Source organism: Delphinapterus leucas, chromosome 2, assembly GCF_059928025.1.
Source record: "Delphinapterus leucas isolate spDelLeu-1000000601 "Yukka" chromosome 2, BTC_Dleu_Yukka2, whole genome shotgun sequence".
NCBI lineage: Eukaryota > Metazoa > Chordata > Mammalia > Artiodactyla > Monodontidae > Delphinapterus > Delphinapterus leucas.
The window spans coordinates 154,896,210-154,921,622 of NC_143130.1; the positions used below are offsets into that span (position 1 = coordinate 154,896,210).

Consider the following 25,413-nt stretch of genomic DNA (forward strand, 5'->3'; position numbering starts at 1 on the left):
CCAGAGTATTTTTTTTTTTTTTTTGCTGTTTCAGTCCCCAGTGCCTACCAGCAGAAGTGGCAGTAGATTGTTACCTATCAGCCAATCCAGACTTTTCCTGAGACGACAGGAAAACATGTCAGCTCGGTTTCAGTGGAACTTGGCAGTGGGGACATTCAGCGGAAGCGATATATACCCCATCAGAGCACACGTGTATCTTTTACCCCTTTCACCCCTTCTCCCACCTGCTTAGGTCTTCTCTGTCCCTCTTCTGCTACCACACAGAGATGATATAAAAGAGGCTCTTTGGCTATTTGCATTTTGCTTCCTCTTCTTTTCCAGATTGCAGTATTAAGCTTTACCTCCCAAAAGCCTAAAATCCCAACAACATTATGTACCAAAGTTGTTCTTCCCTTGCAAGAGGGTTTGGGGGAAAGGGGGAGTTTATATCACAAGTTTCCCGGAGAGTGAAAAAAAGTCCGTGTGCTGCTGACCACATGAGCCATGGTAAAGGCACCCTTTGGAATTACTGATTTCTAAAATGAATAAAGTAAGTCTATTTTTATTTTCTTTTTTTTCCATTTACTAAGTTCCAAACAATCAGTATTCACAGACGAGACTGAAATAGGCCCAACTTCTCATTTTATTTCATTGCTGGGCAATTTTTTAAACTTCAGGTAAGAAATGTGAGCTATAAAGAGATGTTTTATTCTTATATTTGGTTTCAACAGATGGTGGGTCCAGGCTCTTCCCCAGGGGCAGCTCCAGCACCTGGGAGGCTGGGGCGTGCAAATGTCTCCATTATCAGACCCCAGCAGACGGGTCCTCCAGTGGCACGTGAATCTGTATCCAGTTGCACAGTGTTTACCTAAACAGCTCATCAGAACGATGCAGCTCAGCTCCCTGGTTGCTTTCTGCTTTCCCTCTGCTTTACCTCTGCTTTCCTGCTTCCTCATCTGTCCTAGGTCCTCTCTCTGGCCTCCACTGGAGAAAAGGTTGAAAGGTGACTGCAGAGCCCATTGAAGGTTGACTTAGCTGCCACAAGGAGTTATTGGGGGAGAATCCAGCATCTGGGGTTTCCACAACAAAGTCCTATAGATTCAGCATTGAAATCCTAAAAGAAAAAGGACCCCCAAAAAGGCAAAGAGAAGAAGGGCTCTATTGCCTTCCTGGTGAATGAAAACAGGTTTGAGCCCATTGAAGCATTCTGTTTGCTTGTGAGGGATGAAGTCTGTCAGTTGCGGGAGAAAAGAGAGCATTCCAGGTGTTCCTGTGACTTCTGGTTAGTAGTTTGAGGACCATCTTAACTGTTTTGCTAATTTGGTTATGAATTGGTTAGTAGACAAATTAGAATTCCTTCATAGTCCCCTGCTGATGTGTAGAATTGGGAAAAAAGGTGTTTGGGGAGACTCACCATACGGTTCTTGTAAAAAAGCATAAGAGGGTATATGTCCAGTAAAAGAACTTTTAGACCAACTAGAGTGTTTGGAATTGCCCTAGGTAACCATCAGAATTGAATCCTCAGGCTGAATTTCTTACTGCATTCACCATGTGCTGATCAGGTGTAAGACCAGACTCCAGATCTCTTCCTTCATTTACCCAAGTACTTTAGTGTCATTATTATTGGTATTGGACTTCTCTTGGTAACAAACCAGGCAAATCATATGATCCTCCCTCCAACAGTAGTGTCCCTCCTTACCCTTCCCCAAAACAGGCACGTATTTTTACAGATGGACAGACAAATGGTTTAAGTTTCTATAGTGCCTGTAAGTGACATGTCGAATGGGGAGGCTGGGAATACTAATAATGCTGACTCTGAGTTTCTAGAAAAGGCTGAAGACCCCTGCCCATATTTGTATCAGCTAAGATAAGAATAGAGTCTAACATAAAAAGAAGATTTGGGATCACAGTGGGTCTGTTTCCTTTGGGATACTTCAGGAAACACTGCTCATTGCCTTGGTTCATTAGGATGAACCCTCAGGCCAACGTTCTAATGATGTCTGATGGGGTTGGATAAAAAGGAGGGTTTGGGACTTACCTGGCAGTGCAGTGGTTCAGACGCTGCGCTTCCACTGCTGGGGGCTCGGGTTTGATACTTGGTCGGGGAACTAAGATCCCACATGCCGCAGTGCGGCCAAAAAGAAAAAAAAATGTTTATTCTAGGCCCTGTAAGATTATTTCCCTCTTCCTCATTTAAGCCTCAAGGACCAACGATGTCAGGTATAAGGCACTGCTTCTCAAAATACAGTTTTTAGGTAGGCTGGACCTACCCCAGTTCTAAAGTCACCTCTAAAGCTGCAGCCTGAAATTGTACATTTTAAATAAGCACCTGAGTGATTCTTCTGCCCATTGAAATTTGAGAAGGACTGCCATCAATGAATAGACTGAAATTTGGGCTGGCTATGGCCATGGCTGAAGAGCTAGGCATGCTGCATCCCCTCTTCATACCCACTGGCTCCCTTGGGTAAGATAGAGCACAGTGCCACCAGATATGATTTTACAGCAGGGACATAGTTCCTGAAATAGAGTGGAAGTAAATGGGTGCCGCTAGGATGAAGTCTGAGAGAGGAGCACTTAGAACTGCCTGAGCATAGGTGAAGCAGGAAAAGAGTCTCAGTGACCAAATTCAGGAGTTTAATTTGGGACGACTCCAGACACGAGCATATTGTACACATCCTTCCACCTTCAAAATGTTAGCTTCAGATAGACTTCTTTTTGACCAGTGGTAAAGTAATTTCTAGAGGAACGTGTTTTTCAGGAGCTGCTAGATGGTTCCTCACTTATTGCAGATGGTTGCTTCAGGTGGACATGAAGCCACAATAGAATGCTGCATTGCTCTGGCATCCATGACCTCATAAGAGAACTATGGGATTGCGCTTTTCTTGCCCTCCCCCGTTCCCAAATCCCTGACAAGAGGCCCATCCTCTGAAAAGGAGTCCCTGGTGAGCTCTTTTAGGCTCAACCTGGTAACAGAATTAGCCTCATATTCTTAGGCCATTTGCCACAGACAGTTTCTCTAATTCTCAACTGAATTTATAGTGAATGTACAAACCAGCACATTTCCATATGTGAAATCACCCCAAGTGACTTTGCCCACAAATAAATGGAGGTCAAATTCATATGCTTTCTGCACATCTGAGCCACTGCCTCTGTGTGTCTGAGGATAATGTATCCAAGACGAAAGGGAACACAAACAGTAGTGCAGCCCTCTCAGATGGCAGAAGGCAGTGCAGCGTGTCACTGTCAGGGGAATTCACGGTCAGCAATGTTTCCATGTTTGAGATTTTCAGCCCCCGATTCCAGTTACCTCTGATCATTAGATGTGAACATGGAATTAAGAAGAGGGTAATTAAGGACACATTGAGTCAGACTTACACCTTAGAATAAGGCTTTTATTGTTTAGAAACAATCTTCCAGAAAATGAAATGATCCAAGATTCCCCAAAAATATTTATTTATACAAAGATTTTGAGAGTAATATTTGTATTTGTCTTTATACCTCAGTCTATGCGTCTGGGGCCAAGTCATTGTGTGGCACTTGTGCAACTTCCCCGCACGCCTCACACGTTGTAGCACCTGCTTCCAGGAACACCAGATGAGCACAAGGTCTCGGGGGGTCAGGAGGGGAAACCCATAATGCCCAAAGGCTGCAGAGACCCAAAATCCAGATATGTGCACCCTGACCTGGAAGGTGTCTAGCCAAATGTCCAAGGAGAAATACGATCTAGGAAGAAGGCGAGAGGAGGAACCCAGGGGGCAGACCAGAGAGGGTTAATTCCCACCCTCTGCTTCTGAGTTCAGCATATCCACAGGGCCCAGGAACTGCATTACCTGGATTCCGCCCTCCCCCCCCAACCCCGTAATGACCCTTGATGCTGATTGACGTCCAGGGGACAATTTGCAAAACTAACAGATTTGTCCATAATCCCAGGTAAGTAGTGAGATACAATTCTGGGACTTTGTCTTGGGAACCTGCCTGAAGAAAAACACTTGCCTTGTATGACGTAATCCAGGTCCCCTCGAGCAGACGTGGGGCAGTGATGGATGAGCAATCTGACCTCAGCTCCAAGTGTCTTCCAGTCTGGCCCCCCGGCCATTCTCTGCCCTTCCTCCTCCCTAGGGTATCCCAAATCCCATGGCCCTGCGACGTGTCGACTTGCCATCCCTCTTCCTCTGTCCCCACCACCTCTGTCTATGACACAGAAAATCCATGTGTTCTGTAGAGTTCAACCTTCCCCTAATCAAATCCACACTTTCTTTACTACAGTGATTCTCAGAACCAGCAAGAAAGAGAAATGTTCCAAAAGGGAACCCCCATCTCAGCCATCTGCCTGGAGCTGAAGGTTGTGGGCCAGGCCTCAAGGTGAGGTCCATCGCTTTTGTGTTTCCCGAGGAGCAGGCAGGCAGGCAGTGGCAATCCCTCCTCTCTCTCTGTAGCAGGCGGGCCTCAGCTGCACTTGCAGGACTTCACCACCATGTTAGAGAGCTGCTCCACCTTGGCGGTCCTCCCGACATAGTACAGGATGGTCAGGGGCTCCAAGTCCTGGGGTACGCAGCAAGGGGAGGCCGAGGCTTCAGGGTTCAGGGTGTTGTACAGTCCCAGCACCTGGGGAGGGAGGCATCATTGAGAGGTTGGAAAGCCGAACCTCAGGCCAGGGGCCCAGGGACTCTACAAGGTCTAGGGGCTGCTCCAGAGACTGAGCGCGTGGTAAATGGGCCACTGATGCTACTTCAGAGGAACTGGCGGAACCCAGTTCGGGTGAGTGGCAGGTTACTGTTCATCCACACGGGATGCAGCACGTGGCGTTTGTCTGAGCGTTATCGGTTTAAGCATAACCCCCATAACTGGGGGACTTGGAATTGATCATGAAATTCTCTTGGCTGTGAAGAAACCCCCCTGTATTGGTTCCTCCTAGCCGTAACTGGTCACTTTGTTGAGAACCATTCTCACTAAACACTGCCTTGAGCCATTTACTCAGTGCCAGAGTACAGAGCCCCAGACAGGATGCAGAAACAAGGAGCTATGAGGAAATACGCTTCACAAGTTACTGCCCTATCTTGGATTCCTCTTGAGGGAAAGACAAGCTAGGTTCGGTCGTGGACTTCCCTCTCTTTCCCTTTGTTTCATATAGTCTTCTTCTGTGTGCTTTACATTGTCTTTTAAAATAACTTTTCTACATTCAAGAGGCCAGAATTATTAGAGTTCTTTATCCAACAGTAGAGGCCTTTCGGCCCCAATATTCCTTGCCAGCCATGTGCATCTCTGACATAGGGGGTGGCATGTGACAGTAATTAATTTCCATATTACAAAAGCAAATAGACAAAGCAACTCAAAAGTCTGGGTGAAACTAGGGAAGGAATTTTAAAGGGTAGGATGTGGCCCACTAGAGTTGGACCAGGGTGCCAAGATCGGAACCGTCACCAAAGGGATTTTACACCCCAGGTCGTCATCGGCTCGTTCAACACGCAGCCCTTCGCGCATCCGCGTACTTGGCTTAGCCCCACCCCCCACGCGGCATGACCCTGTTCCATACTGAGCTGTGGGTAGTGTCTGCGCTGCGGAGGTATGGGCACGGGCCTGAGCAGAAGTTGGCGTAGTAGCCCTTAGGTTCATGGACCCATTTCCAGCCCAGATCCTGTCGGAAGTCAATGTAGAGAGGGCGCACACAGCAGTTCTCCTCCAGATTGCTACAACAACGACAACGGAAATTATTTAAAAATCAACCTAAAAGGAAATCACCAACATAAAAAACTTCACAAATAGCCCTCATATTTGCACTTGGAGTCCTTCCTGGTCATCATAAGAGGTGGCTCTAATCAGTGGACTCCCAGGTTCGAGTGCACTGAGCTGTGCTAACTATAAAAGCGTTTTCCTCTGTTGAAGACCAGAATCCCAAGGACATAGTAGGCGTGCACATACACATACATAGATAACGTATGAAGAAGAGAAAAAAGGCAGAAGTGGCCATGCCCCTTTTACAGCGTGAATCAAAACAAAGACTTGAAGTGTTCCACATAAAACCAAGCACTGAATGTTACTAGCAAACCCGACTTTGTTGAGGTTGGTTTTATTGTTACCTGCCTAATGTGCACCCAACCAGAAATAAACTCTAAGCTTATGCACTTATGTACTATAGTAAATGACTGCTTGGTCTAAGTCTAGAGGCTACTGAATCCAAACAAGACATATCCTTCTATTAGATTCATGATTCCTAGATTACCCCAAATGTGATTATCAGGCCACTTCAATTCCGTTGCCTGCAGAAATCCGTTTGGCAATACCCCTTGCCAAGTGGGCATCTGGCCTGTCCTTCAGTACCTGCTGAGACCTAGAACTTGCTACTTCCAAAGGCAACTATTGGCCAAAATCTGGCTTCTTGTGGGTTCCGAGGGTAAACCGTGGCAGACATTCTCACTTTTCTACTCAAGAGCCATTCTTACCCTGCCTTCTCTCTTGCCACCGCCCATTACAGTCTGGAACACCAGATACTTGTTTTCCTGGCCTCCCTTGCAGGTAGGGATGGTCATGTAACCCAGCAACGACCGATCAGACATAAGCAGAAGTATGCAGTGGGCGAGGGCAAATTCTGGCACAGGTATTTGATTCTTTATAAGTCACAGATGGAAGAGGAAGGCTGCTGGTTACCTCCTTCCCTCCTCTTGTCTTGAGCATGGACAGGATACCTGGAGCTCTAGCAGTCTTGCTATGTGACCATAAACAAGGGGATGAAAAGCCAACATACTGAGCGTGGCAGACTGGAGAGAGAGAAAGCCTGTGTCCTCAGTGGCATAAGTAAGCATCCAGACCAACCTTGGGCCTGCTGCTACACGCTTCTTATGAAGAGGAAATCCCCTGTGGTTTAAGCCCCTGTCACTTGCAGCCAAGAACATCCATTCCTAACTGACTGAGAGCCACACAGAACAAATCTACATGCCAGCCTTCAGTCGGAGGCAACCACGCTGCCTTTCCTATACCTTCTGTTCCGCAAGCTCAACATCCCCGGTTCATTCCATTGTTCCTCAGAAGACATGGCTTTAGATCTAAAGATTTCCCACTTCATCCTCCCCAGCTCCATTCGGGCATCCTCCTCTCCAGCCAAGCTGACCCATTCGTGCGCCTTCCTCTACCCAAAGTGCTTCCTCCTCCCATATCCCTACATGCTCAAGCCTCACTCAGCCTTGAAGACTCGGCTCAAATTCCACACCCTTCAGAAGCCTTTCCTGCATCCATAGATGAGGTCCTTGTTCCAAATTCCTTAAAGCACTTTATCTTTCAGACCTTCTCATGGATGTGGTCTTTTTCTACCTTTCAGTAATTGCTGTGTGTGCTTTCTTAATCCCCCTCCCTTATAAATGAGAAACTAAAGTATTCCTAAATAAGATGCTATTTTTTAATCTCTTTACAATGGCTACCCAACTATTTCCAAATTAGTTCATAATTTCCCTAGCTCACATTCCCCACTGCAAATGGAGACTGTCCTGTTTTCCCTCATCCAGTAGCATCCTTGGACCCTTCACAGGGAACTGAGCGCTTCTTTAATGGAAATCTCTGCATTAATCTCCCTGCCACACAAACATACCCTACAAGTATTCTAAAGCATGAAAACCATGGAGAGGCCAAGCCTCTAATCCAAACCGTTTTAGCAACTCTCTCCTCCTCCTTTACTTTGTCCAGGCCCTTACAGGGCTGGGCTGTGGGAAAACAGTGGGGCTCCCAGAAAAAGATTTATAAGAGGTTCTAAATCTCCATTCCTGGGAGATGTTTGTGAAGAGCATCAGGGACCCTCAGTTGGGGGTGGCTTAGGCCTTGGGCCTGACACATAGAAGGCGTGCAATCAATGTTGTCTCAGGAGTCTGTGGGTCCTGCGTGAGCCCAGGCTTACCGGAAGCAGTAATTGGTGTCCAGGGCCCGCTTCTTCCTCTGACCTCCCTGGCCTGGGTTGTCCAGCCGGTCTGGGGGAATCATCATGAGGATTAAATGAGGGCTGTGTTCCTTTTTCTTCTTCAGTCGCCCCAGATCTCCTCTGCCTGGATCATCCTCACTGTCCACACCTGTGGAAGGGAAGGAAGATGATGGTCTCCTGTCTAGGGAAGGCAGGGTGGCTGCTGCTTTCTCATCCCATCCCCCCACTGTTCAGGAGGAGGGACAGTGGGGTCTACAAGGAAGGGGTGGGTGAGATGCAGCTTCATGCTAACGTCCAGCTGCAGGAAGGGGAAGACTGGGTGGAGGAACCGGTATCTAGGGACGCACAAGATGCCCCCGGTCAGACCCCCTCGTGACTCCTGTGCATACGTCCTTCAGAGGGCAGAGAGCCCTTCCCGAGATGCTTCCTGGGGAATCCACAGGGATTCATGAAGCATCCTTGTCACTAGGCAGCTCTAACACATTTTTTTGAGCTGTCAGTTTAGATTCTGAGACTTAGAGCTTGGGATATGAGTTTCCTCTTATAATCTGAATTGGTCAAAAATAGCACAGAAGTCCTACCTATGATTTCAGGTGTCACAATTTAAGACAGTTTGAATGGGAGCCAGAAGAACAAGAATGAATAATTGTTAATATTCGCATTGCACTTATAGTTTCAAAAGTGTTTTCTCTATAAAACTCAGATAAGATCATGAAGTGTATGGTGAACAGCTTAGCAGACAAACTGGAAAGGAAACTTGCCATTTCATCTGCAAAGACTGAAAACTGAATTAGAGTCTCAAGTAAAAGAAGATCTACTTTGCGACGGCCAGCTGCTGGCTGTGGTCCATCTCTACCAGGGATAGGAACGTGAGGAGATGAATTTGCATGGTGACAGGAGGGACTTGGACCTCACGCAGGGGCACTGGGACTGGAAGATAAATGGGAAGCTGGACCTCAAACTTCTTTTTCTGAAAATCTTTATGAACAAGATAACGATTAGTGAAGTGGGAGGATTTCAACCCAACCCGGGCTGCAGGTAGGGACTCCAAGGTCTTTTGAGCTCTGAGTTTCTGTGATTAGGATGTCAAATGATGTGCTTTTAAAAAAATTAGGCTCTGAAATAAGGCCCATGAAGGGTCAAAGGACTGCTCAGGGCTGGGAGTCAAGAGAGGCCTGTACCTTTTTCCAGACACGCCTCTGACCTCAGGCTTTGAATTGGTTGGTTTGACCTTGACAAACCTCCTGGCCTCAGGTGTGCCTCAGTCACCCACAACAGAGCTTAGAAAGGAAAATAGTACTTCCCTGGAATCCAGAGACTGTCTAGGCTGAGTGCCTTGGAAACAGACTGGAAAACCAGAAATGACTCTCAACTATTTTGCCCTCAATGCAAATACCCTGAGGCCCAAAGCAGTCGTTCAAACCCGGATGTCAGATCGCGTGGGCTCTGCGACATCTGCAAAGCCCAATAGTCAGAGTGCTCGTATTCACAGCCACCAAAGTTCATTTCTTTTAGGGAAAGCAAAGACAACTATCATTTGCTGAGCATCCATGCACTCTATTTTACATTCGTTATCGCATTTGATTTCATGACAACCTGGTGAAAGAGGTACTGTCATCCCCAGTTTGCTGACTGAGCTCAGAGAAGTGGACCAGCTTGCCTACATGATTTCACGGCTCTTACTAGCATAACACTGTCTTCCAGATGCTAATGTATTTCTCTATAGAATAGAGAGTTCCTGCTTTTGGGACAAAGCAGAATCCCTCAAGTGCAAAACAGTTGGCCATCTCCGTGCGGGAGCTCACTTGGTTCCTTTCCTTGGGGTCTGGTAGGGGTTTCCTGTTCTGTCTTGCTTCATGAACTCCCCCACCCATTCTACCATATACACATCCATTTTGTTACCTTTGAACTTGATTTCCATCACCTCTTGAATGTTTTCCAGGATATCCCCATTGGGCTGAAAGGTGTGACATGGACAATGAATGCTGATTTCCAGACCTAAGTTGGATTCTGCAAAATAAGACACAGCAATGGTGAGAAAAGCAGTTTGTGTGATGAAGAAGGGTACCCACCAGTCACACACAGAAGAGCCAGGGCTTCTGCCGCCACAGGCAGTCATAGGAACTGAGTTAGACTGAGGCTCACAGGTGACAGAAAGTGCTTCCAAGGCGATAGCAGACTTTCACGCTCATGCTGCCACATTCCACAAATTTCTGTCATGTTACAAACAACCAAATGGAGGCATAAACTAGTGGGCACCATGAAGGAGAATTTTCATAGTCATCTATTTTCAAAGAATGGTTTAGGAAAAAAAAAAATGTCACCAGCCTACTAGGGGGCAAAAGGATGAGGGTACAGGAAAGGAGAAAACCAGTCACACCCCATACATGTCGGTTGAGAGAGGAGATATTCTAGCTGTGAAAGGACGGAGGAGAGAGGCAGAGTGCCTGGAAGAGACCAGGGAAAGGGGAAAACTAAAGAACTGTGGGGTAGAGAGGCTGTGATTCAAAAGGCCACAAGATGGGAGGAAGGGGCACAGGCTGAGCTCTAGGATTAAAATTCAGAAAGCAAGGCTAGAGCAAGGTCTCCAGCAAGCAAGCAGCAGAATCGGTAAGGTGGAAGAGGCCACCATTTCTACCAGGGCTACAACTGTAGACAGACAGAGAGAGGTAGATTCCAGAGGAGATAAGATGCAAATCTCAGTTATGCTTGGCTATATTTTCCTTCAGGAACAAGGACATGATGAGGTCAAGATTACTTAGAGTTTCTTCTTTGGCAATCCTTGTTCACCTTAACGGGGGAGTTGTAAATGTATCCAGCGGGGCTGTGGATGGCTCACTGAGGACAGCCACTGGCTCAGGAAGACGGTTGTGAAATTAGAGAACAGGCAGGAAGAGAAGGCAGAGGGCCATGGCCGAGGGCCCAGATGGCATGAGCTCGGAGAAAACAAGTGTGAGGAAGCCTGGAGGCACAAGGGTTTGGTGGCTGATGTTGTGGGGGCAAAAAGGCCAGCTCTGGCCCTTTCTCCTATTGGCTGTGGGATCGGGTATTTTGGTAACTAAAATTGGGAAAGCAAGGAAACTAGTTAAAGGGGTTGCATAAAGTGGAAGGAAAAAAAGGAGGAATAAGGAATGAAAAATTTGAACTGAATCCAGTAGTTTTGTGCAGGGAAACCAGGTAGTCTGGTATCATGTCCGTCCTGGTGGGTAAGACTCAATCGGGGAAGCTCTCTTGATCCGGGGCAGCAGCCAGCTATGGTCAGGTATGGGAGAGGTCGTGGGGGTATGACCTCTGAAGTCAGGGTCAGCGCCTCAGGGATCTGATTGATGCCCTGCTCTTGGAGGTCACCCTAGTTCTGTGTGAGCATCCAGCCTTGGGGCCAACCTGGGGTCTTCCAGAAATCTGATGTCAGCAGGGAAAACCCCAGAGTCCAGGCCTCCTCAGCACCCTTCTCATGCGCAGAATGGCCCAAGCCCAGAGATTCCAGTCAGCAAAAGGCAGACCTGGATGTCCCAGTTCTACTAGTTAAAAACCAGCCCAATCCCTTCTCCCATAAACTCTAGATCCCAGCTTTGTTTGTTCTCCCCCAGTCAGGGCAGCCTCTGGGACACACTGACACCTGCTGAGCTTGAAGATTTCTGTCCCAGGTTAGCTTTGGTGGGCTGGGGAGGGGCCAATATAACAAGGAAGCTGAGCCCCAGAGGGAGAACAAGAAGTGAATAGAGAGGGATGTATAAGGAGTGTCCTCTTTCTGGTTTAAGGTGGCTGAAAGAAGGAGCTAGAGTAGCTGAAACAGGCTACATAAAACATAGTACACTTCCTATTACCCAGAAAGGTTTAAGTAGTCCGGGAGAGACCTAGAGTGGACAAGTCCTATGAGTCTGTGAGTTAGAAAGTCAAGACGCAGACAGATGTGTTGGGGAGAGTTAGGGTTAGGGTGCAGGTAGTGTGTGTGTGATGGTGCCTGGCTTGGCCAGCAGGCTCTGTCTAGGTAGAGGGCTCAGAGAATGATGACGATAACCACCAACATTTGTTGAGTGTTGCTACATGTCACGCACCGCTCTAAGACTATGTGTGCATTAAGTCATTTACGTAATCTCCATACTAATCCTACAAAGCAGGAGCTATTATTACCCCCTCCCCGCATTATACAGATGAGGACACTGAGACTTAGGGAAATTAAATGGCTTGACCGAGGTATCCAACCAGTAAGTGGTAGAACCAAGATTCAAACACGGGCAGCCTGATATCAGAGCCACGCTCCTAATTGTTAGAGACAAAGAGGGACCAAAGAGAGCCCAGCCGGGACCATCAAGGTAGATGCCCACACAGTCACTGAGATACAAAACGCCTGTGTATTCCCAGTGTGCCCCCTGTCCTGAGCCATGGCGCTGGGCGTGTTCCCTGCCCGGCCTGCTTGGGGAGGCCAGGCTCTGCACACAGGGGAGCCACAGATTGTGTGGAACAATAGCACAGGGGTGTGAAGACCTGGGCCCACAGCCCTGGAGAGGGCTCCAGCCGGCTCTGGGCCCAGAAAGCAGCCTGGGAACCGGTGCACAGTAGGCTCTTAGATGTTTGCTGAACTAATACAAGACCGTATATGTGACTCAGTTTCCTCACAGTCCACACCGCCAACTGCTCCATTTGGAGTCCATTTACTGCCTTGTTTGGGGCCAAGAACCCTCAAGAGACTCAGGAGCTCTGCAGAAGTAAAGGTCTGTGTATGACTCCCCCGTGCGAGGGGTGGGCAGCGTCGGCCAGAGCGGGAACTGAAGGTTCCAGTGAAGAGCTAACCTCAGAATTGGCAGCGGTGGGGACGGTGGGTGGGGAACCCATAGGTTTTATTACGAAATTATCTTTTTGATGTCTCAAGGAGGATGGAAATCATTCTCAGTGCAAACTTCTCATTGAGTTCTGCAGCTGTGAAAATAATAACTCCTTCAAGTGCCCAGGGCTTCAAAGAAATCCAGGTGGAGCTGATCAAAATCAGACAGGGAAGCTGAGAGATTCATTTCCCCAGCCTCTCCTCTCTGTAGCCATGTCGGGCTCTAGGCGGAGTTGAGTCAGAATTCCCACAGTGCTGCTGTCAGCTGGTGCACATGGGTTCTCCCAGGTTTTTGCCTTCATGCTCAGTCAGGGAGATAGGAGGGAAATCCCAGTACCCTTGGAGCTGAGGCAGGACCTCCAGCCCCCTATCTGCCAACTCAGCCACCAGGTTATTGCCCCTCAGATGGGGACCTGCACGCTCAGATGCCTACAGAGCCCGGCAGGTTATGTAAGTGAGCAAAGCGAGCCAGTGTGTCACGCTGAGTTGGACTGCCAGCCGCACTCTTGGGAAACACTGGGGAATGGCAGGGCCTGTGGTGACATGAAGAATGCATGCCCTGCCTCAAGAGGTGGGCCTACTCACCTCTGCTGGATTGTTACCAGGAAATCTTCCCATTTGTCAAGAAAAGCCAGAAGTCTAGGTTTTATGTGAAATCTCCTGACTTTAAAACAAAAACTGCCGACCACTAGTTAAATTAAAACAATATTGGTAGGCCAACCAGTTTGTGATCTCTGCCTTAGAGCTTCAACCCCTAATTTCCTAAAACACTGAGGACAAGGAAGGACCCACCTGCCCAAGGGACTCTGGGTATCAGTATGTGGATGGATGGACTGTGGCTCCCCAGCAACTGATGAGAATAGAAAATTCTTCACAAGGGGGATACGAGGAACAGACAGGACCGCCTTAGATACCCTCAACCCGCTGAGCACCGGACCAGGCAGTACCACCAAGCAAAGGAGGGAAGAAATAGCAGAGCGTGATGCCATGAGGCACCATGACTGTCCATCAGGAGACTCAAGTTCTAATCCAGGCTGGATGACTCTGGTCAAGCCACTTAACTTCTCTGGGCCTCCATTTCCTCGTCTGACCTAATAAAAGCTTACTCTCCCATAACAGGCCGAAAACTTGGAAGTTCCCTTAACTACAGTGGATCCTTAAAATAGCTCTGTGAGGCATGAAGGGAAGACACCATTACCTGTTTTCCAGGTGAGGAAGCAGAGCGAGTGGGTGAGAGATTTGGGACATGTGAAGTTGGATATGCCTATTGGACAGCTCTACCTGGATGACTGCCAGGCCTTTCAAACTTAATCGGCCAGAATGGAACCTGCCCCCAAACCTGCTCTTCTCCCAGCCTCCCTATTTCAATGCGTTACCACATGGGTGTTCAGCCCAAAATCTTCAGTCATCTAGACTCCTCTTGTGTCCTCTCACCCCGTATCTAATCACCAGTCAGTCCTATTGGCTCCACCTCCAAAATACAGAACAAATCCATATCATCTCCATACACACGGCTACCGCCCCGGACGAAGCCCATGTTGCTGTCACATGAGCTGCTACAACGGCCCCTAACTTCTTCCCTTGACCTCATGACAACCAGAGGGTCTTTGAAAGATGTAAACCAAATCACCTCACCCCCACATCCCCAGCCCTGCTATAACCCGCCCAGGACATCTCATCATCACACTTGGAATAAGTCCTGACACCTGACCGTGGCCTTACAGGTCCTACATCATATGGCTCCGGCTCCTCTCTGACCCCCCCAGCTCACTCTGCTGCAGCCACACCAGTCAGGCTCCTGCTGCTTCTCGCTGGTTTTGCTTAGCACATCCTTTACCCTGACCTTCACAGACTGGGTCTTTCTTGTCCCTCATATCTCAGTGCACAAATTCCTTCTTCATAGAGACTCCTTGAACATCTGATGTTGGACTCCACCAGTCATTATCACTTTGCCCTCTTTCTGTTTTTCCTGGTACTTATCACTATAATATATATAAAAGTCTTATTCATCAATATGTTTACTTGTTTACTACGTGTCTCTCCCACCGAAAGCCCCAAGAGATCTGGGACCTCACCTGCCTGGTTCACTGCTGAATCCCCAGGGCCTGGCTCAGAGTGAGCATTTAGTCAATATCAGTTGAGTGAACGAATAAAGGACACACAACAGGTCATTGGCAAAGCTAGGCTTTGAACCCAGATCTGTGTCTCCCCTAGTTCTGGCCTCTTCCCTCTGTGTCATGAAGGACCAAGAGACCTGAGGTTCCTTCTAAAATGCTCATCCTGAGTCCACCTACCTCTTCGTAAGAGCCATTCACGCACAGTGTCTGTAACGTCGAAAGACAGCCACTCAGCAGTGCCCCGCGTGGGCAGATTCTTGCCATCAAGATAGCGCTGCTTGGCTATGTGCTCATCCGGCTGGAGGATCTACAGGGCAGAGGAAGGAATAAGTCCCGAGGCCAGGACAGGGCACCCACGTGTCATGATGTAGGAGGACGGAGAGGGGCAGCAACAGCAAACTAAGACTTCTTAAATGTTCCTTTGAGTTCCTCGGTTAAGTCTTAATCCTCTTAACGACAGACACAGATACAGAAACTAAGGCTCAGAGGAGCTAGGATTCACACCCAGGTCTGCTGAACTCTGAGCAGCGTGGAGGCCCGATCTGGCCAAGGAACCAGCTTTCCCGCCTGAGTGGTGTCTGTCCTGGGAGGGGGCTCACCTGGAAGAGCTCAATCCTCTGCTCGCTGCGCTTGGAGCTGGGGTTGGGCATCCGCAAGACCCGGAATTCCGCTCGGAACAGGTTGGTTTCATTTTTCTCCACTGAGGACACGTTGAAGCGGAAAATCTTGGACGTGATTCCTTTGGGACAGACGGCCAGGTCATCTAGGAGGCAGAGCAGTGGGGGGAGGCACAGCATGAGCGAGACCCACAGGGACAGTGTGCCGCCAGCGGACACTCACCAAGGGGCCAGGGTTCCACCTGTGACCTCTCTAGAAGCTTGAGGCCTCGGACCTAAAGGTGGCAACCCAAGGAAGATCCGGGGTGGCCCTGGAACCACACACAGGCCTCATGGTGAAGCAGGACATGGTGTCCCAGGACATGGCACTAACAACTGGCCCCTCCAACCCCTCACCTCGCCATCCCCACTCTGGCAGGCTCTCCAACCTGCTTTCCTACTCTTTTAGAAAATACAGATTCTCCAGTGATATCAGCAATTTCCTCTAGCAGTTTAATCATTGTTAGCTAGTTGACTCATTCATGCGTTTGTTCATTCAGGCATTCATTCATTCATCAGACATGCAGTGAACAAATACTGTGTGCCAAGCACAGGCTAACACTGGGAAGCGAAAAGGAAGAGACAGGGCCCCTGCCTTCAAGGAGATTAATATCCAGGGGAGGCTGTTAGTACATGGACCAAACAACAGGACCAGAGGGAAAGTGCTAAGGGCCTTTGGAGAAGCCTAGGAGTCGCTGCAAACAGGTCAGAGGAGGGAGAGGGTTGAGAGCACTTCGTGGAAGTGGTGATTATTTAATCTGGGTGATTATTTGATCTGGGTCCTGCAGGAGGAAAGGGTCTAAGGATGCAGAGGAAAGAATTTTACAGGAAAGGACTGCTGGAAGCACAGGCAGGGAGGGGAGCAAACGCACGTGAGTAAGAGGGACCTGAAGCAGCCAGGCTGGAGCCCGTGAGACAAGGTCAAGACAGTAGATTGGGGTCCACCTGTGGGGAGGCTGAAACGTCAGACCGAGGGGCTGGATTTTATATTATTAACAGTAGGCAGTCACAGAAAGTGACACTCTGGATCTAATGAGACAGCACTGGTGTGACAAGGAGCCCACACGTCTGGAGCCTGGCAGACCCCCCAGATGTTTCTTCAGACTAAGCCGGTCTATCACCATTGGCTCCTGTCTCTCTAAGGGTTACTTTCCCTGACAGCACACGCTATGCCAGCCTCTGTCACCCTGCTGTCCTCTGAACCTCCATCCACAAGACAGAAGGCTGCACGTGCTCTTTCCCACCCCCTCAGAGCCAGATAAAGGAGACAGGAAGATCCTGTCATTTCTTTACAACCTCAAGGTCTGAGCAGCATTAACACCCAGAGAAAAACTTTCTACACAAGTGGTAACAATAGCCAGAACTTGAAACTCAAGCCCAGAGACCCAGATTCCACACATAATGAACACGGCTGGAACAAGCCCATAATCACCCCAGGGGGGGTTTAGGAAGTCATGGACAGGGCGGGAGATCAGAGGCCTGGACACAGGCACATGCGCTACTGAGCTGTAGGAAAGGATGAGTGAGTGTTTCTGGAAATTGCCATCTGGTGGGTCTGACACTGGTTCTTAGAAAATTAATGGAACAGATGTTGGGAGAACAAATGTGTGAATGCTAGCTAATGAAGCCCTGATTAATAACTGGCTTTGAAAGAATGAATACTGCCAACTATTCCTTAAACCATTTCGGATGAAACCAGAAAGAGGGATCATGATGGCCGTTTAATTTTTGAGTTTGCAAGTCTGTAACCCTCTGGACATGGGTGAGCTCCTTGGAAGGGAAACCTTCTCAAGTACTGACATACTTGGGTCTCAGAGGAGCTGTCATCAATATGGCTTCAGTTAGACTAGTACCTCCAGTAACTGTTGAAAGAGGGAATAAAAGATATGTCAGCACGGTGTGTGCGTTGCTATAAAAAAGAAAAGGGGAACAGAAAATGGCCCGTGCCAGCGAGGAGAGTCAGACTGGGGGGCAAGACACTGGGGAGCCAGGGGACGGGGGATGACGAGCCAAGAGGGTCTTCAGGACAGCCTCGTCACCCTTCCTCCTTGTTTCTTCCAGCCCATCAATCAGATATCTGTTCCCCAAGCTAGACTCCTCTTGGTGGGAATTTCAAGGAGATTTCAAGGGGATGGGAAAGGTCATATTTTATCCCTGGGATCTACAGATTTCTAACAGACTCAGAAGGGACATTAGGGGTCATCTAGTGCAACCCAGTTCAGATAAATTCATGCCCAGAGGGGTCTTGGCCAGGGTCACACATGAATTAGTTGACACAAGCAAACTGACACTAGCAAGCAAAGCTCAGACACAATCATTAGTGATTTTAAAAGAACTGTATAGGAGAGAAAGTAAAATGTAAACATAATCTTCCTGACAATTAAATCCACGCTTTAAATAATTTGTGGAATGAGCCAGAGTATAAATAAGTAAACAAAATGTAATAACACTCTCTTACATTTCATAGAACTTCTATTAACTCATCTGACCCTCTAACAATCCTTGAGGAGAATGAGAATAAGTAAAATTTATCATTTTACAAATGAGAAAAGTAAGTATCAGGAAAGTTAAATCACTCTTCCGAGATCACTCACATAGTAGGTGGCAGAGGTGGGATTTGAACCCAGGTCTTCTGACCTCATTTACTGAAGCAAAGACTCTGGAAGTTGGAGGGGACCTCAGAGATCATTTAGTGGAGGGGTGATTTCACCAACAAACTGTAGCAGGATTCCATGAAATGGGGCTAGAGTGCCAACTTATGCCTCAGACAAAAACCACTTCCCAGTTTTGTGATTAAGCCATGCTTCTGCAGAACACTAGTATTATTGAGAGCTGGCCTAGGAGGTCCACCTTTACAAGTTAAATTATGACCAACTTTTTCTATTTCACACAAAGTATATATATTAATGGGTGCCATTTTCTCCTTTTTACTATAGGGAGAGAAAACTAAGCAAAGAATATTCATGCAGGGTATTCATGGAAAAATCTGGAAACAGCTGACCATGTTTAGACCGGGCATTTTTTAATGCTTTCAGACACCTGGGCTCCTAGATGTACTTCTGCTTGTGCTCATCATTTCTGCTAGTAAAATTACTTCTGGTTCCAATGATGGGACTACATATATCAGTGTGGCAGTGCTCCTCTACCCTAGCTGTTCCTTAGAATCACCTGGAGAGCTTTAAAAACAGATGATGCCTGGACCTAATCCCCAGAGATTCTGACTACCTCACTGGAGTACGGGTGGGTCCAGAGCTTTTTTTTTTTTTTTTTAAGATCTCCAGATGATTCTAATGTGTAGCCAGGATTGAGAACCACAGTTTATAGTGCTCTGCAAAGGGTACCATGGCATCCAGATGTTCTGATAAACCACAGCTTTAAGGATTCAACCTTTAAATAGGTTAACCTTTAAATGTTAACCCGTTAAAATATTGTTTGGCCAATGCATTGTTTTGTAAGATTTTGAATTAGAAGCCCACAAACATTTTAAGCCCAGGTTAAAAGTTGGGAAATTTCACAGAAAGATTTTCTGCTCTTCTGGGAAGCAGTTAAGATCTAGTCATGCTGGACCCACATTCTCCAATGCAAAAATTGGCAGGAGCTGAGTGGTGGGTGCCCTCCTTTAATGGGACATGGGCAGTTCCAAGTCCCCCCGCCACCAGTCTCCCCATATACCTTATTCTCTCCATGACCCCGAAGCCAAGTGTCCTGTGCAGTTTGTCATGGTCCCTGTGCTGCAGCCTTTCCTTTAGATCATTTGCATCAGCGGCCTGGGCTCTGTGGGCTCTTGTGTTTGCAGGCCTTCTAAGGAAAGGTTTTGCCCTCGCTCACTGAGTCTTAAGCGTCAGTGAACTTAAAAACCAATACGGAGCTTGTTAAAAATACAGATACTTCAAGACGACACCCCCAGAGATTCTGATTCTGTAAGGGTAGGCTAGGGCCTGGGAATTCACATTTTTCACATTGACCTAGTCTCTAGTCCACACTTGGAGAAACACTGACCTAGCGTGCAGAGAGCATTGGCACTTAGATCAAATGAGTTCTTTCAATAAGAAACCCCTTTTAATTTTCAGAATGAACAAGATCTAAAAGTAGCATCCAGAAAAGAAACGCTAAAATATCGTTTTCTCTTTGCTCGTGAACTCTGGGTTCGCTGGTTGTCTTAGCGTCAGACCTCGGATGAAAACAAGAGTCTCCTGCCAGACACAGATAATTACAAGCCAGAAGTTAAGACAGCACCTACACTGGTGATATCTTGATAACAAGGATGACAAAAGCACTGAAAAAGCTGTGTGCTTCCCCACCACTTCCCATAGCAAAAGCCTCTACCCACTTCCCATAGCAAAATCCTGGAGAATTATATAGGAATAAGATATACATGAGTCTTGCCTTCACTCCCCAGCAGAGATCTGTTGAATCATCCCAGATGTATACAAAGAATTGTCTCAGCTGGAAGGGAGCTTAGAGATTATCTCTAACTTTACAGGTGAGGAAACTGAGGGTCAGAGGTGTGACTAGCTCAATTCCACATGGTATAGTTGCTTAACCTGCTTGGGAGTCTTAAGCAGGTAATGAAAACACTTTTGTTGAATTTGGGAGAACGTTTGTGGCAGTATGAATCTGCAGGCCATAAAAATAGGCAGAGCTAAGAAAGAGCACACCCAGTGATCCCTAAGCAATCTGCCACCAGGGTTACTAACATACAATAATAGCTCCTATGCCCACCTGCTTGGTCCAACGTGTGATTCATTCATATCATAAACCAAAGTTCTCTTGGAGCCCAAAGGTTAAAGGTGGGACTTACAATGCATATTTTATGTTTTGCATTATTGTTTAACAGCATGCATTCTCTAGGGAGAATGTCTAGGTTACAGCCCTGGTTCTTTTGGGGCAAATCACTTAATTGATGCATGTTGCAGTCTCCTTATCTGGAAAGTAGGGAAATCAGGGTACCCATCTGACAGGGCAGAGCCAGAGAACGGTCTTATCCTCTTTGCTCTCACCTTGATGCCCTTTCTCCTACACCACTGGAAGTTAGTCCTTCTTGCACTTCGCACTCCAGGCACCCTTGTCTCCTTGCCCCAGCTCCTGCTGTCACTTCCCTCTGAGAGCCTGTCCACCGGGTACCGGAAGGGGCTGGGAGTGATGAAATGTGGAAGGGAATGTGATCTCATCACCTCGGCAGCAGGAGCTCTGGCACTCAGATCCTACCAGTGCCCCACCCACAGACCCCGGCCCACCCTCAGGAGTTCTAGACACTAGGCTTCCCTCGCCCTGACCTTGGAGGGTGGCTCTCTGCTCCCTTTCAGCATCTGTTAGACGTTTGCATCTGCCCACTGCCTCTTTATAATTAGTGTGCCTCGTGCATCTGTCTCTCTGGGGCTGGCTCAACACCTGACCAGCCGGAGGGCAGGCCAGGACTGCGTCTGCACAGCCTCTGTGTCACCTCCAACAGCTGCAGAGCCTGGGCCTGCTTCCTGTTTGCACCTGCAAGGCTCACTGGCATCACCCGTGTCCCACAGGGCCCCGGACCCTTCATGATATCTCAAGTCACATCCTGCCCACTGTGCCAGGTTTCTTCCTGGCCTGATCATGGCTCTGTGGCCCCAGGGCCACCCTCACCTACTGCAGTTTCAAGGAAGGTCCTGGTGCTGCAGCCCAGGGCTGCCCAGCATCTGTGCAGCCCTGTCCTGGCTGTCCCCAGGGCTGTCCACTAATTGTACTCTGAGTCTCTGCACACATGTCCACTGACACCTGGGTGCCCTTACATCTCTCTGGCTCATTTGTTCTCAGCTTGGGATTCCAGGCGGCGTGGGCCCCGGTGACGTAGATCCCTCTTCCCGGGACTCCTCCTCCTGGCCCGGATCCTTAAGGCCCGGAGTCTGTTCCTCTTGCCCTGGACTCTCCTCACACCTCTCCCGCAGGCGTCAGCTTTCCACCCTTCTCCGATGTTTGGCCACTATGTCCTGCCTTTGTGGGTGCCCAGGGGGTTGGGGGTTCAGCCATTCAGCTGCTGGTGCCTCTGGGAACCATAGGCCCCTGAGGACCCTGAGTCAGCCTCACCTAGAGAACCCTGGCCAGGGAACACTAGCTGTGCTTCACTCTCCGGCCACCACCCCACACGGGAGCCACCTCCTAAGGCAGCCACAGGAAGCCGGAGTGGGAGCCCCTCGCCAGCAACCGCAGGCTCCTGGGCCTGGCACGGGCCAGCTCCCGGTGAGGCCTCTGGCACCTTCTGCCAGAGCCGGTCCATCCATCCGCTGCCCACTCCTCCTTCTCTCTAGCCAGGTTCCTTTCAGCCCCTGCAGTACCCCCGCTGACCACCCTCACCTTGCCTGTTCCATCCCATTCTCCCACCCCCACTCTGGGCACTGCCCACCTCTCAGGTGAGCCAAGGCTGAGGTAGCCTGGGCGTCGAGGACACCTGCTGGTAGGAAAAGCAAACAGAGCGATTCCCAGAGTCCCTGGCCTGTGAGTGGCTCACATTCCTCCTTCCTGGGCTGTCAGTTTCTCAGCATCTGCCAAATCTCTCTCTGTTGTATTGAGGTTTTTTAAATCCCCGTTCAGTAAACACACATGACTTCCACACGTGTACAAACACACACAGACGTCTCGCCCAGAAGCCTCCCAGCTTCTCGGCACAGACAGGAGCTTCCTGGGAAGACACACTCCCAGACACACGTCCCCTCTGTATCCACAGCCACACCTCCCACCCACTCTTCCCCTGACACGCAGACACAAAAGGGCTGCCGGCCGTCATCTACACATCCAGAGCCACATCCCCGCTTTCCCCGTGTCCACGGGCCCGGAAGACGCCCATTTTGCACCCATGAATCTGTGTACCGTACGAAGCCAGACTACACATCGCTTTAAAGCACACAGCCACGTGAACATAGGCACATCCCCTTCCCTCACGCACACAGCTCACATGGGTCACAGGCATGGTGTGGACTGAAGGGCCTAGGCAGCGAGAAGCTGTCCCTTGCCTGGGCCTCAAAAAGCTGGACAGACAATAATTTGGGGCAGGTATACTCTTCTTCCCCAGAACTGGAAAAACAGAACATGAGACGTGTCACAATGAGGTGTGAAAAGCAGGGAGAAGACCGAGGTCTCCAGCTCGTGGAACCGCACGGCCTCTCTTATGAGAGAGCCAGCCCTGCCCCTTTATGGCACCCACATGCACCTATCTGACCACACGTGCCACAGCACGCGTGCTAACGGGACAGCGCAATGTCACTCCAAATTCAGGTCGGTCAACGATGTGAGTTCAGCAAGCTGCTCAACTCCGGGGCTCCCCGGCCTCCCAGCAGCACTCGTCTCTTACCAGAATGCCTCTGTCTCCCTCCCCACCCACCTACCCAGCCCCAGCTGCGCATCGCACCTCCCCAGCCGGGTGCGGGTGAACCCGGGGCACCCTGCTGTGTGGCTACCGCTAGGCCCCCCTCTGTGGAGCTCCCCACTCCAGGTCAGACCCTCCAGAGCAGACACCCCAGAGGGAATTTGGACTTACTGTGCTCCTCCAGCCCGTGGATCATGTCGAATTTATAGATTTCTTTGGCATAGTACTCCGACTCAGTGTTTTCCTGAGTGCAGTCGTCTCCCCTCTCCCCGTGCACCTCTTCCAGCAGCTCTCGGGTGCTGTTGTAAAGGTCCAGGACCTGGGTGGGGATGTTGGCCAACACCGATGGATCGGGGGGACTGGTGAGCCTGAGTTTGCTCAAGATCTGTCCCCTAATGGCTTCCACCCGCTTCCTCTTGATGTGGTCGAAGTCCAAGGTGGTGCAAGTGGACATGGAGAGACTGACCGTGGCAAAGTTCAGCAGGGCCAGGACCACCAGAGCCCTTTGCAAGTGCATCTTCATGCGTGAGCAGGGGAGAGAGGCCCGGGGGCTGCGAGGCCTGGTGAGGAGGAGACCCCAGCAGACGTGCAGAAGGAGGGAGGAAAACCAGGCGGCCTCCCTAGATCCCGAAGACTGAGGCTTGGCAAGAAGGTGCATGAACTCACTGCACTGCGAGAGCTTCAGGACTTCCAGGAAGCGCTGGCAACCCTGAGCACGAAGAAGCCGACTGTGTGCCTTGAAGCTCTGGGTTTCTTCTCCATTTGTCTAAACAGGTTCTGCTGGGCTCTGACTCCCAGCAGGCCAGGTGGAGGGCAAGCAGAGGGCTGGGAGGGGTGGCAAGGCAGCTGGGAGTGGGAAGGGAGCTGGAGTTTTTCCTTAGGTAAAAATAAATAGAGCAGATATCTGATATTGCCAAACGGCCGCTTGGCGATGGGGAGAAAGTGGGTATTTTAAAGAAGGAGCAGAAGGACCATGGCTGGGTCCCAAAATCAAAATCCTTGCCTTGCCCTGAAGGAGAATAAGAAAAGAGGATGGAAAAGAAAAGAAAAAAAAATTTAAAAAAAAAAAAAAAAAAAAGATCACCAGTGAGTAGGTGGGGAGAGGCAGGGCTAGGCCGCTGCTGGCCCAGCTAAAGATGGGGGTAGCACAGGACACACTTGTCTCTCGGGCACACCATTCATGCTTTCTCTTTTGTTTACACTTCCCCGGGGGCTTTCTAAATGACTCTGTTCACGCTGTCTCTCATCTTCATTGGCTGGGATGTGGGCTTATGTGCAATTGGAAGGCAGGGGGGACAGCCCCTGGAGAGCAGCCCCAATAATCCACTTGGTCGCCCAGGTCACCAGCACCTCGGCTTGTCTTCTGCCTCGGCCATTGCTTCTGTTCCCTGCTTCTCTTTAAAAGATACAAAAGAAAAGAAAAAGAAAATAGAAGCCAGTTCACTGCATGCCTCCTCCGGAAAGCTGTTATTCCTCCTTTCTCATGCTTCTTCCCCTATCTCTCGCCTCTCTTGCTCATTCCCTTGGACTTGGCTTTCTGGTTCCCTCCCTTTCTCTCCCTCCAGCTTCCCTCTCTCTCCCTCTCCCTCTCCCTCTAGCTCCTCTCCCTCTCTCTCACACACTCACATGCACACACACTGCTTTCTCTATTTCTCTCCGCTGAAATTTTATACCTCCCTCCCATGACGTTTCTGGCCCGGGGCGGGGGGGGGGTGTGGTGGAAGGGGGCGAGGGGAGGTGGGGGTGAGGTGGGGGGAGGGGTGGGGGGAGGGACCAGCGCACGCAGCCTCTTTTGCGGCACGATTTTAATGTTTTAAACAGGCACAGGAAAAGCCGAGCCCATTTGAAAAATACTTCGCGAGTCCTCTCGATCGACGTGGTAACTGAACTTTTTTTACCCTCTTGGAGTCACTCCTGCTACACGTTGACTGTTTTTCTGGAAAGTTACTCCGATGAATCCCCTCCCTCCTTCTACCCCAACTCCTTCGCCCTCTCGCCAGCTGTCAGTCCGTCCTCTCCTCGGCGCGTCTCTGCTCCCTCCCAGGCCCCCCGCCCAGGCCGCCCCCCGGGCCTGGCGGGACACTGGGCAGGGGCCGGCGAGCGCGCGGGGCCTGGGCAGGGGCGGCCGTGCCCACCCTCGGTGCGGCTGACGCCCGGCCTGGGAGCAGGGTTGGAACTGGGTTCGGCCCCGCGGCGATCCTGGCCCCGATTCTTCATTGACAAGATTGGAGTCGGGTGGCTCGCGGAAGCTTGGAGATGCTCCAGGGGCATTGAAAAATGGTGGCGTTTTCCGGCAGATCAAGGGTGCCCTCTGGCGAGGCGAGGCCGCCAGTGAAGGAGGTTCCGCGGGTCGGAGCCGGGAAGGCCGGGAGGGCCGGGGGTGGGGGTTGGGGGGTGAGGCTGGGGGCCTGGGGAGAAGGGGCCGCGACAGAGGACGAGGAAAACAAGACCGAGTGCCCTGGGGAACAGCCTCCCTCTCGGCCCGACGTGCGTACAAGTGCACTTCTCCCTTCCCGGAGTCCCACTCTGCAGCCCCTCTCACAGAAATGTCCTCCAGATGTTCTCGGCCTTCCTCCCCGCCGAGGGTTCCGCGGGGA

The 25,413-nt window shown here is 49.7% G+C and overlaps 1 protein-coding gene across 1 annotated transcript; it reads right to left on the reverse strand.

Moving 5' to 3' along the window:
* Window positions 1–3,277: 3,277 nt before the first annotated feature.
* On the reverse strand, window positions 3,278–24,466 carry TGFB3 (transforming growth factor beta 3). The gene is made up of 7 exons (XM_022576510.2): window positions 22,988–24,466; window positions 15,424–15,587; window positions 15,002–15,131; window positions 9,785–9,892; window positions 7,862–8,030; window positions 5,513–5,666; window positions 3,278–4,584 (listed from the first exon to the last, which is right to left on the reverse strand). The coding sequence occupies exons 1-7, from the start codon at window positions 23,472–23,474 to the stop codon at window positions 4,426–4,428; spliced, it is 1,371 nt and encodes a 456-aa protein (XP_022432218.1). The 5' UTR covers window positions 23,475–24,466; the 3' UTR covers window positions 3,278–4,425.
* Window positions 24,467–25,413: the final 947 nt, after the last annotated feature.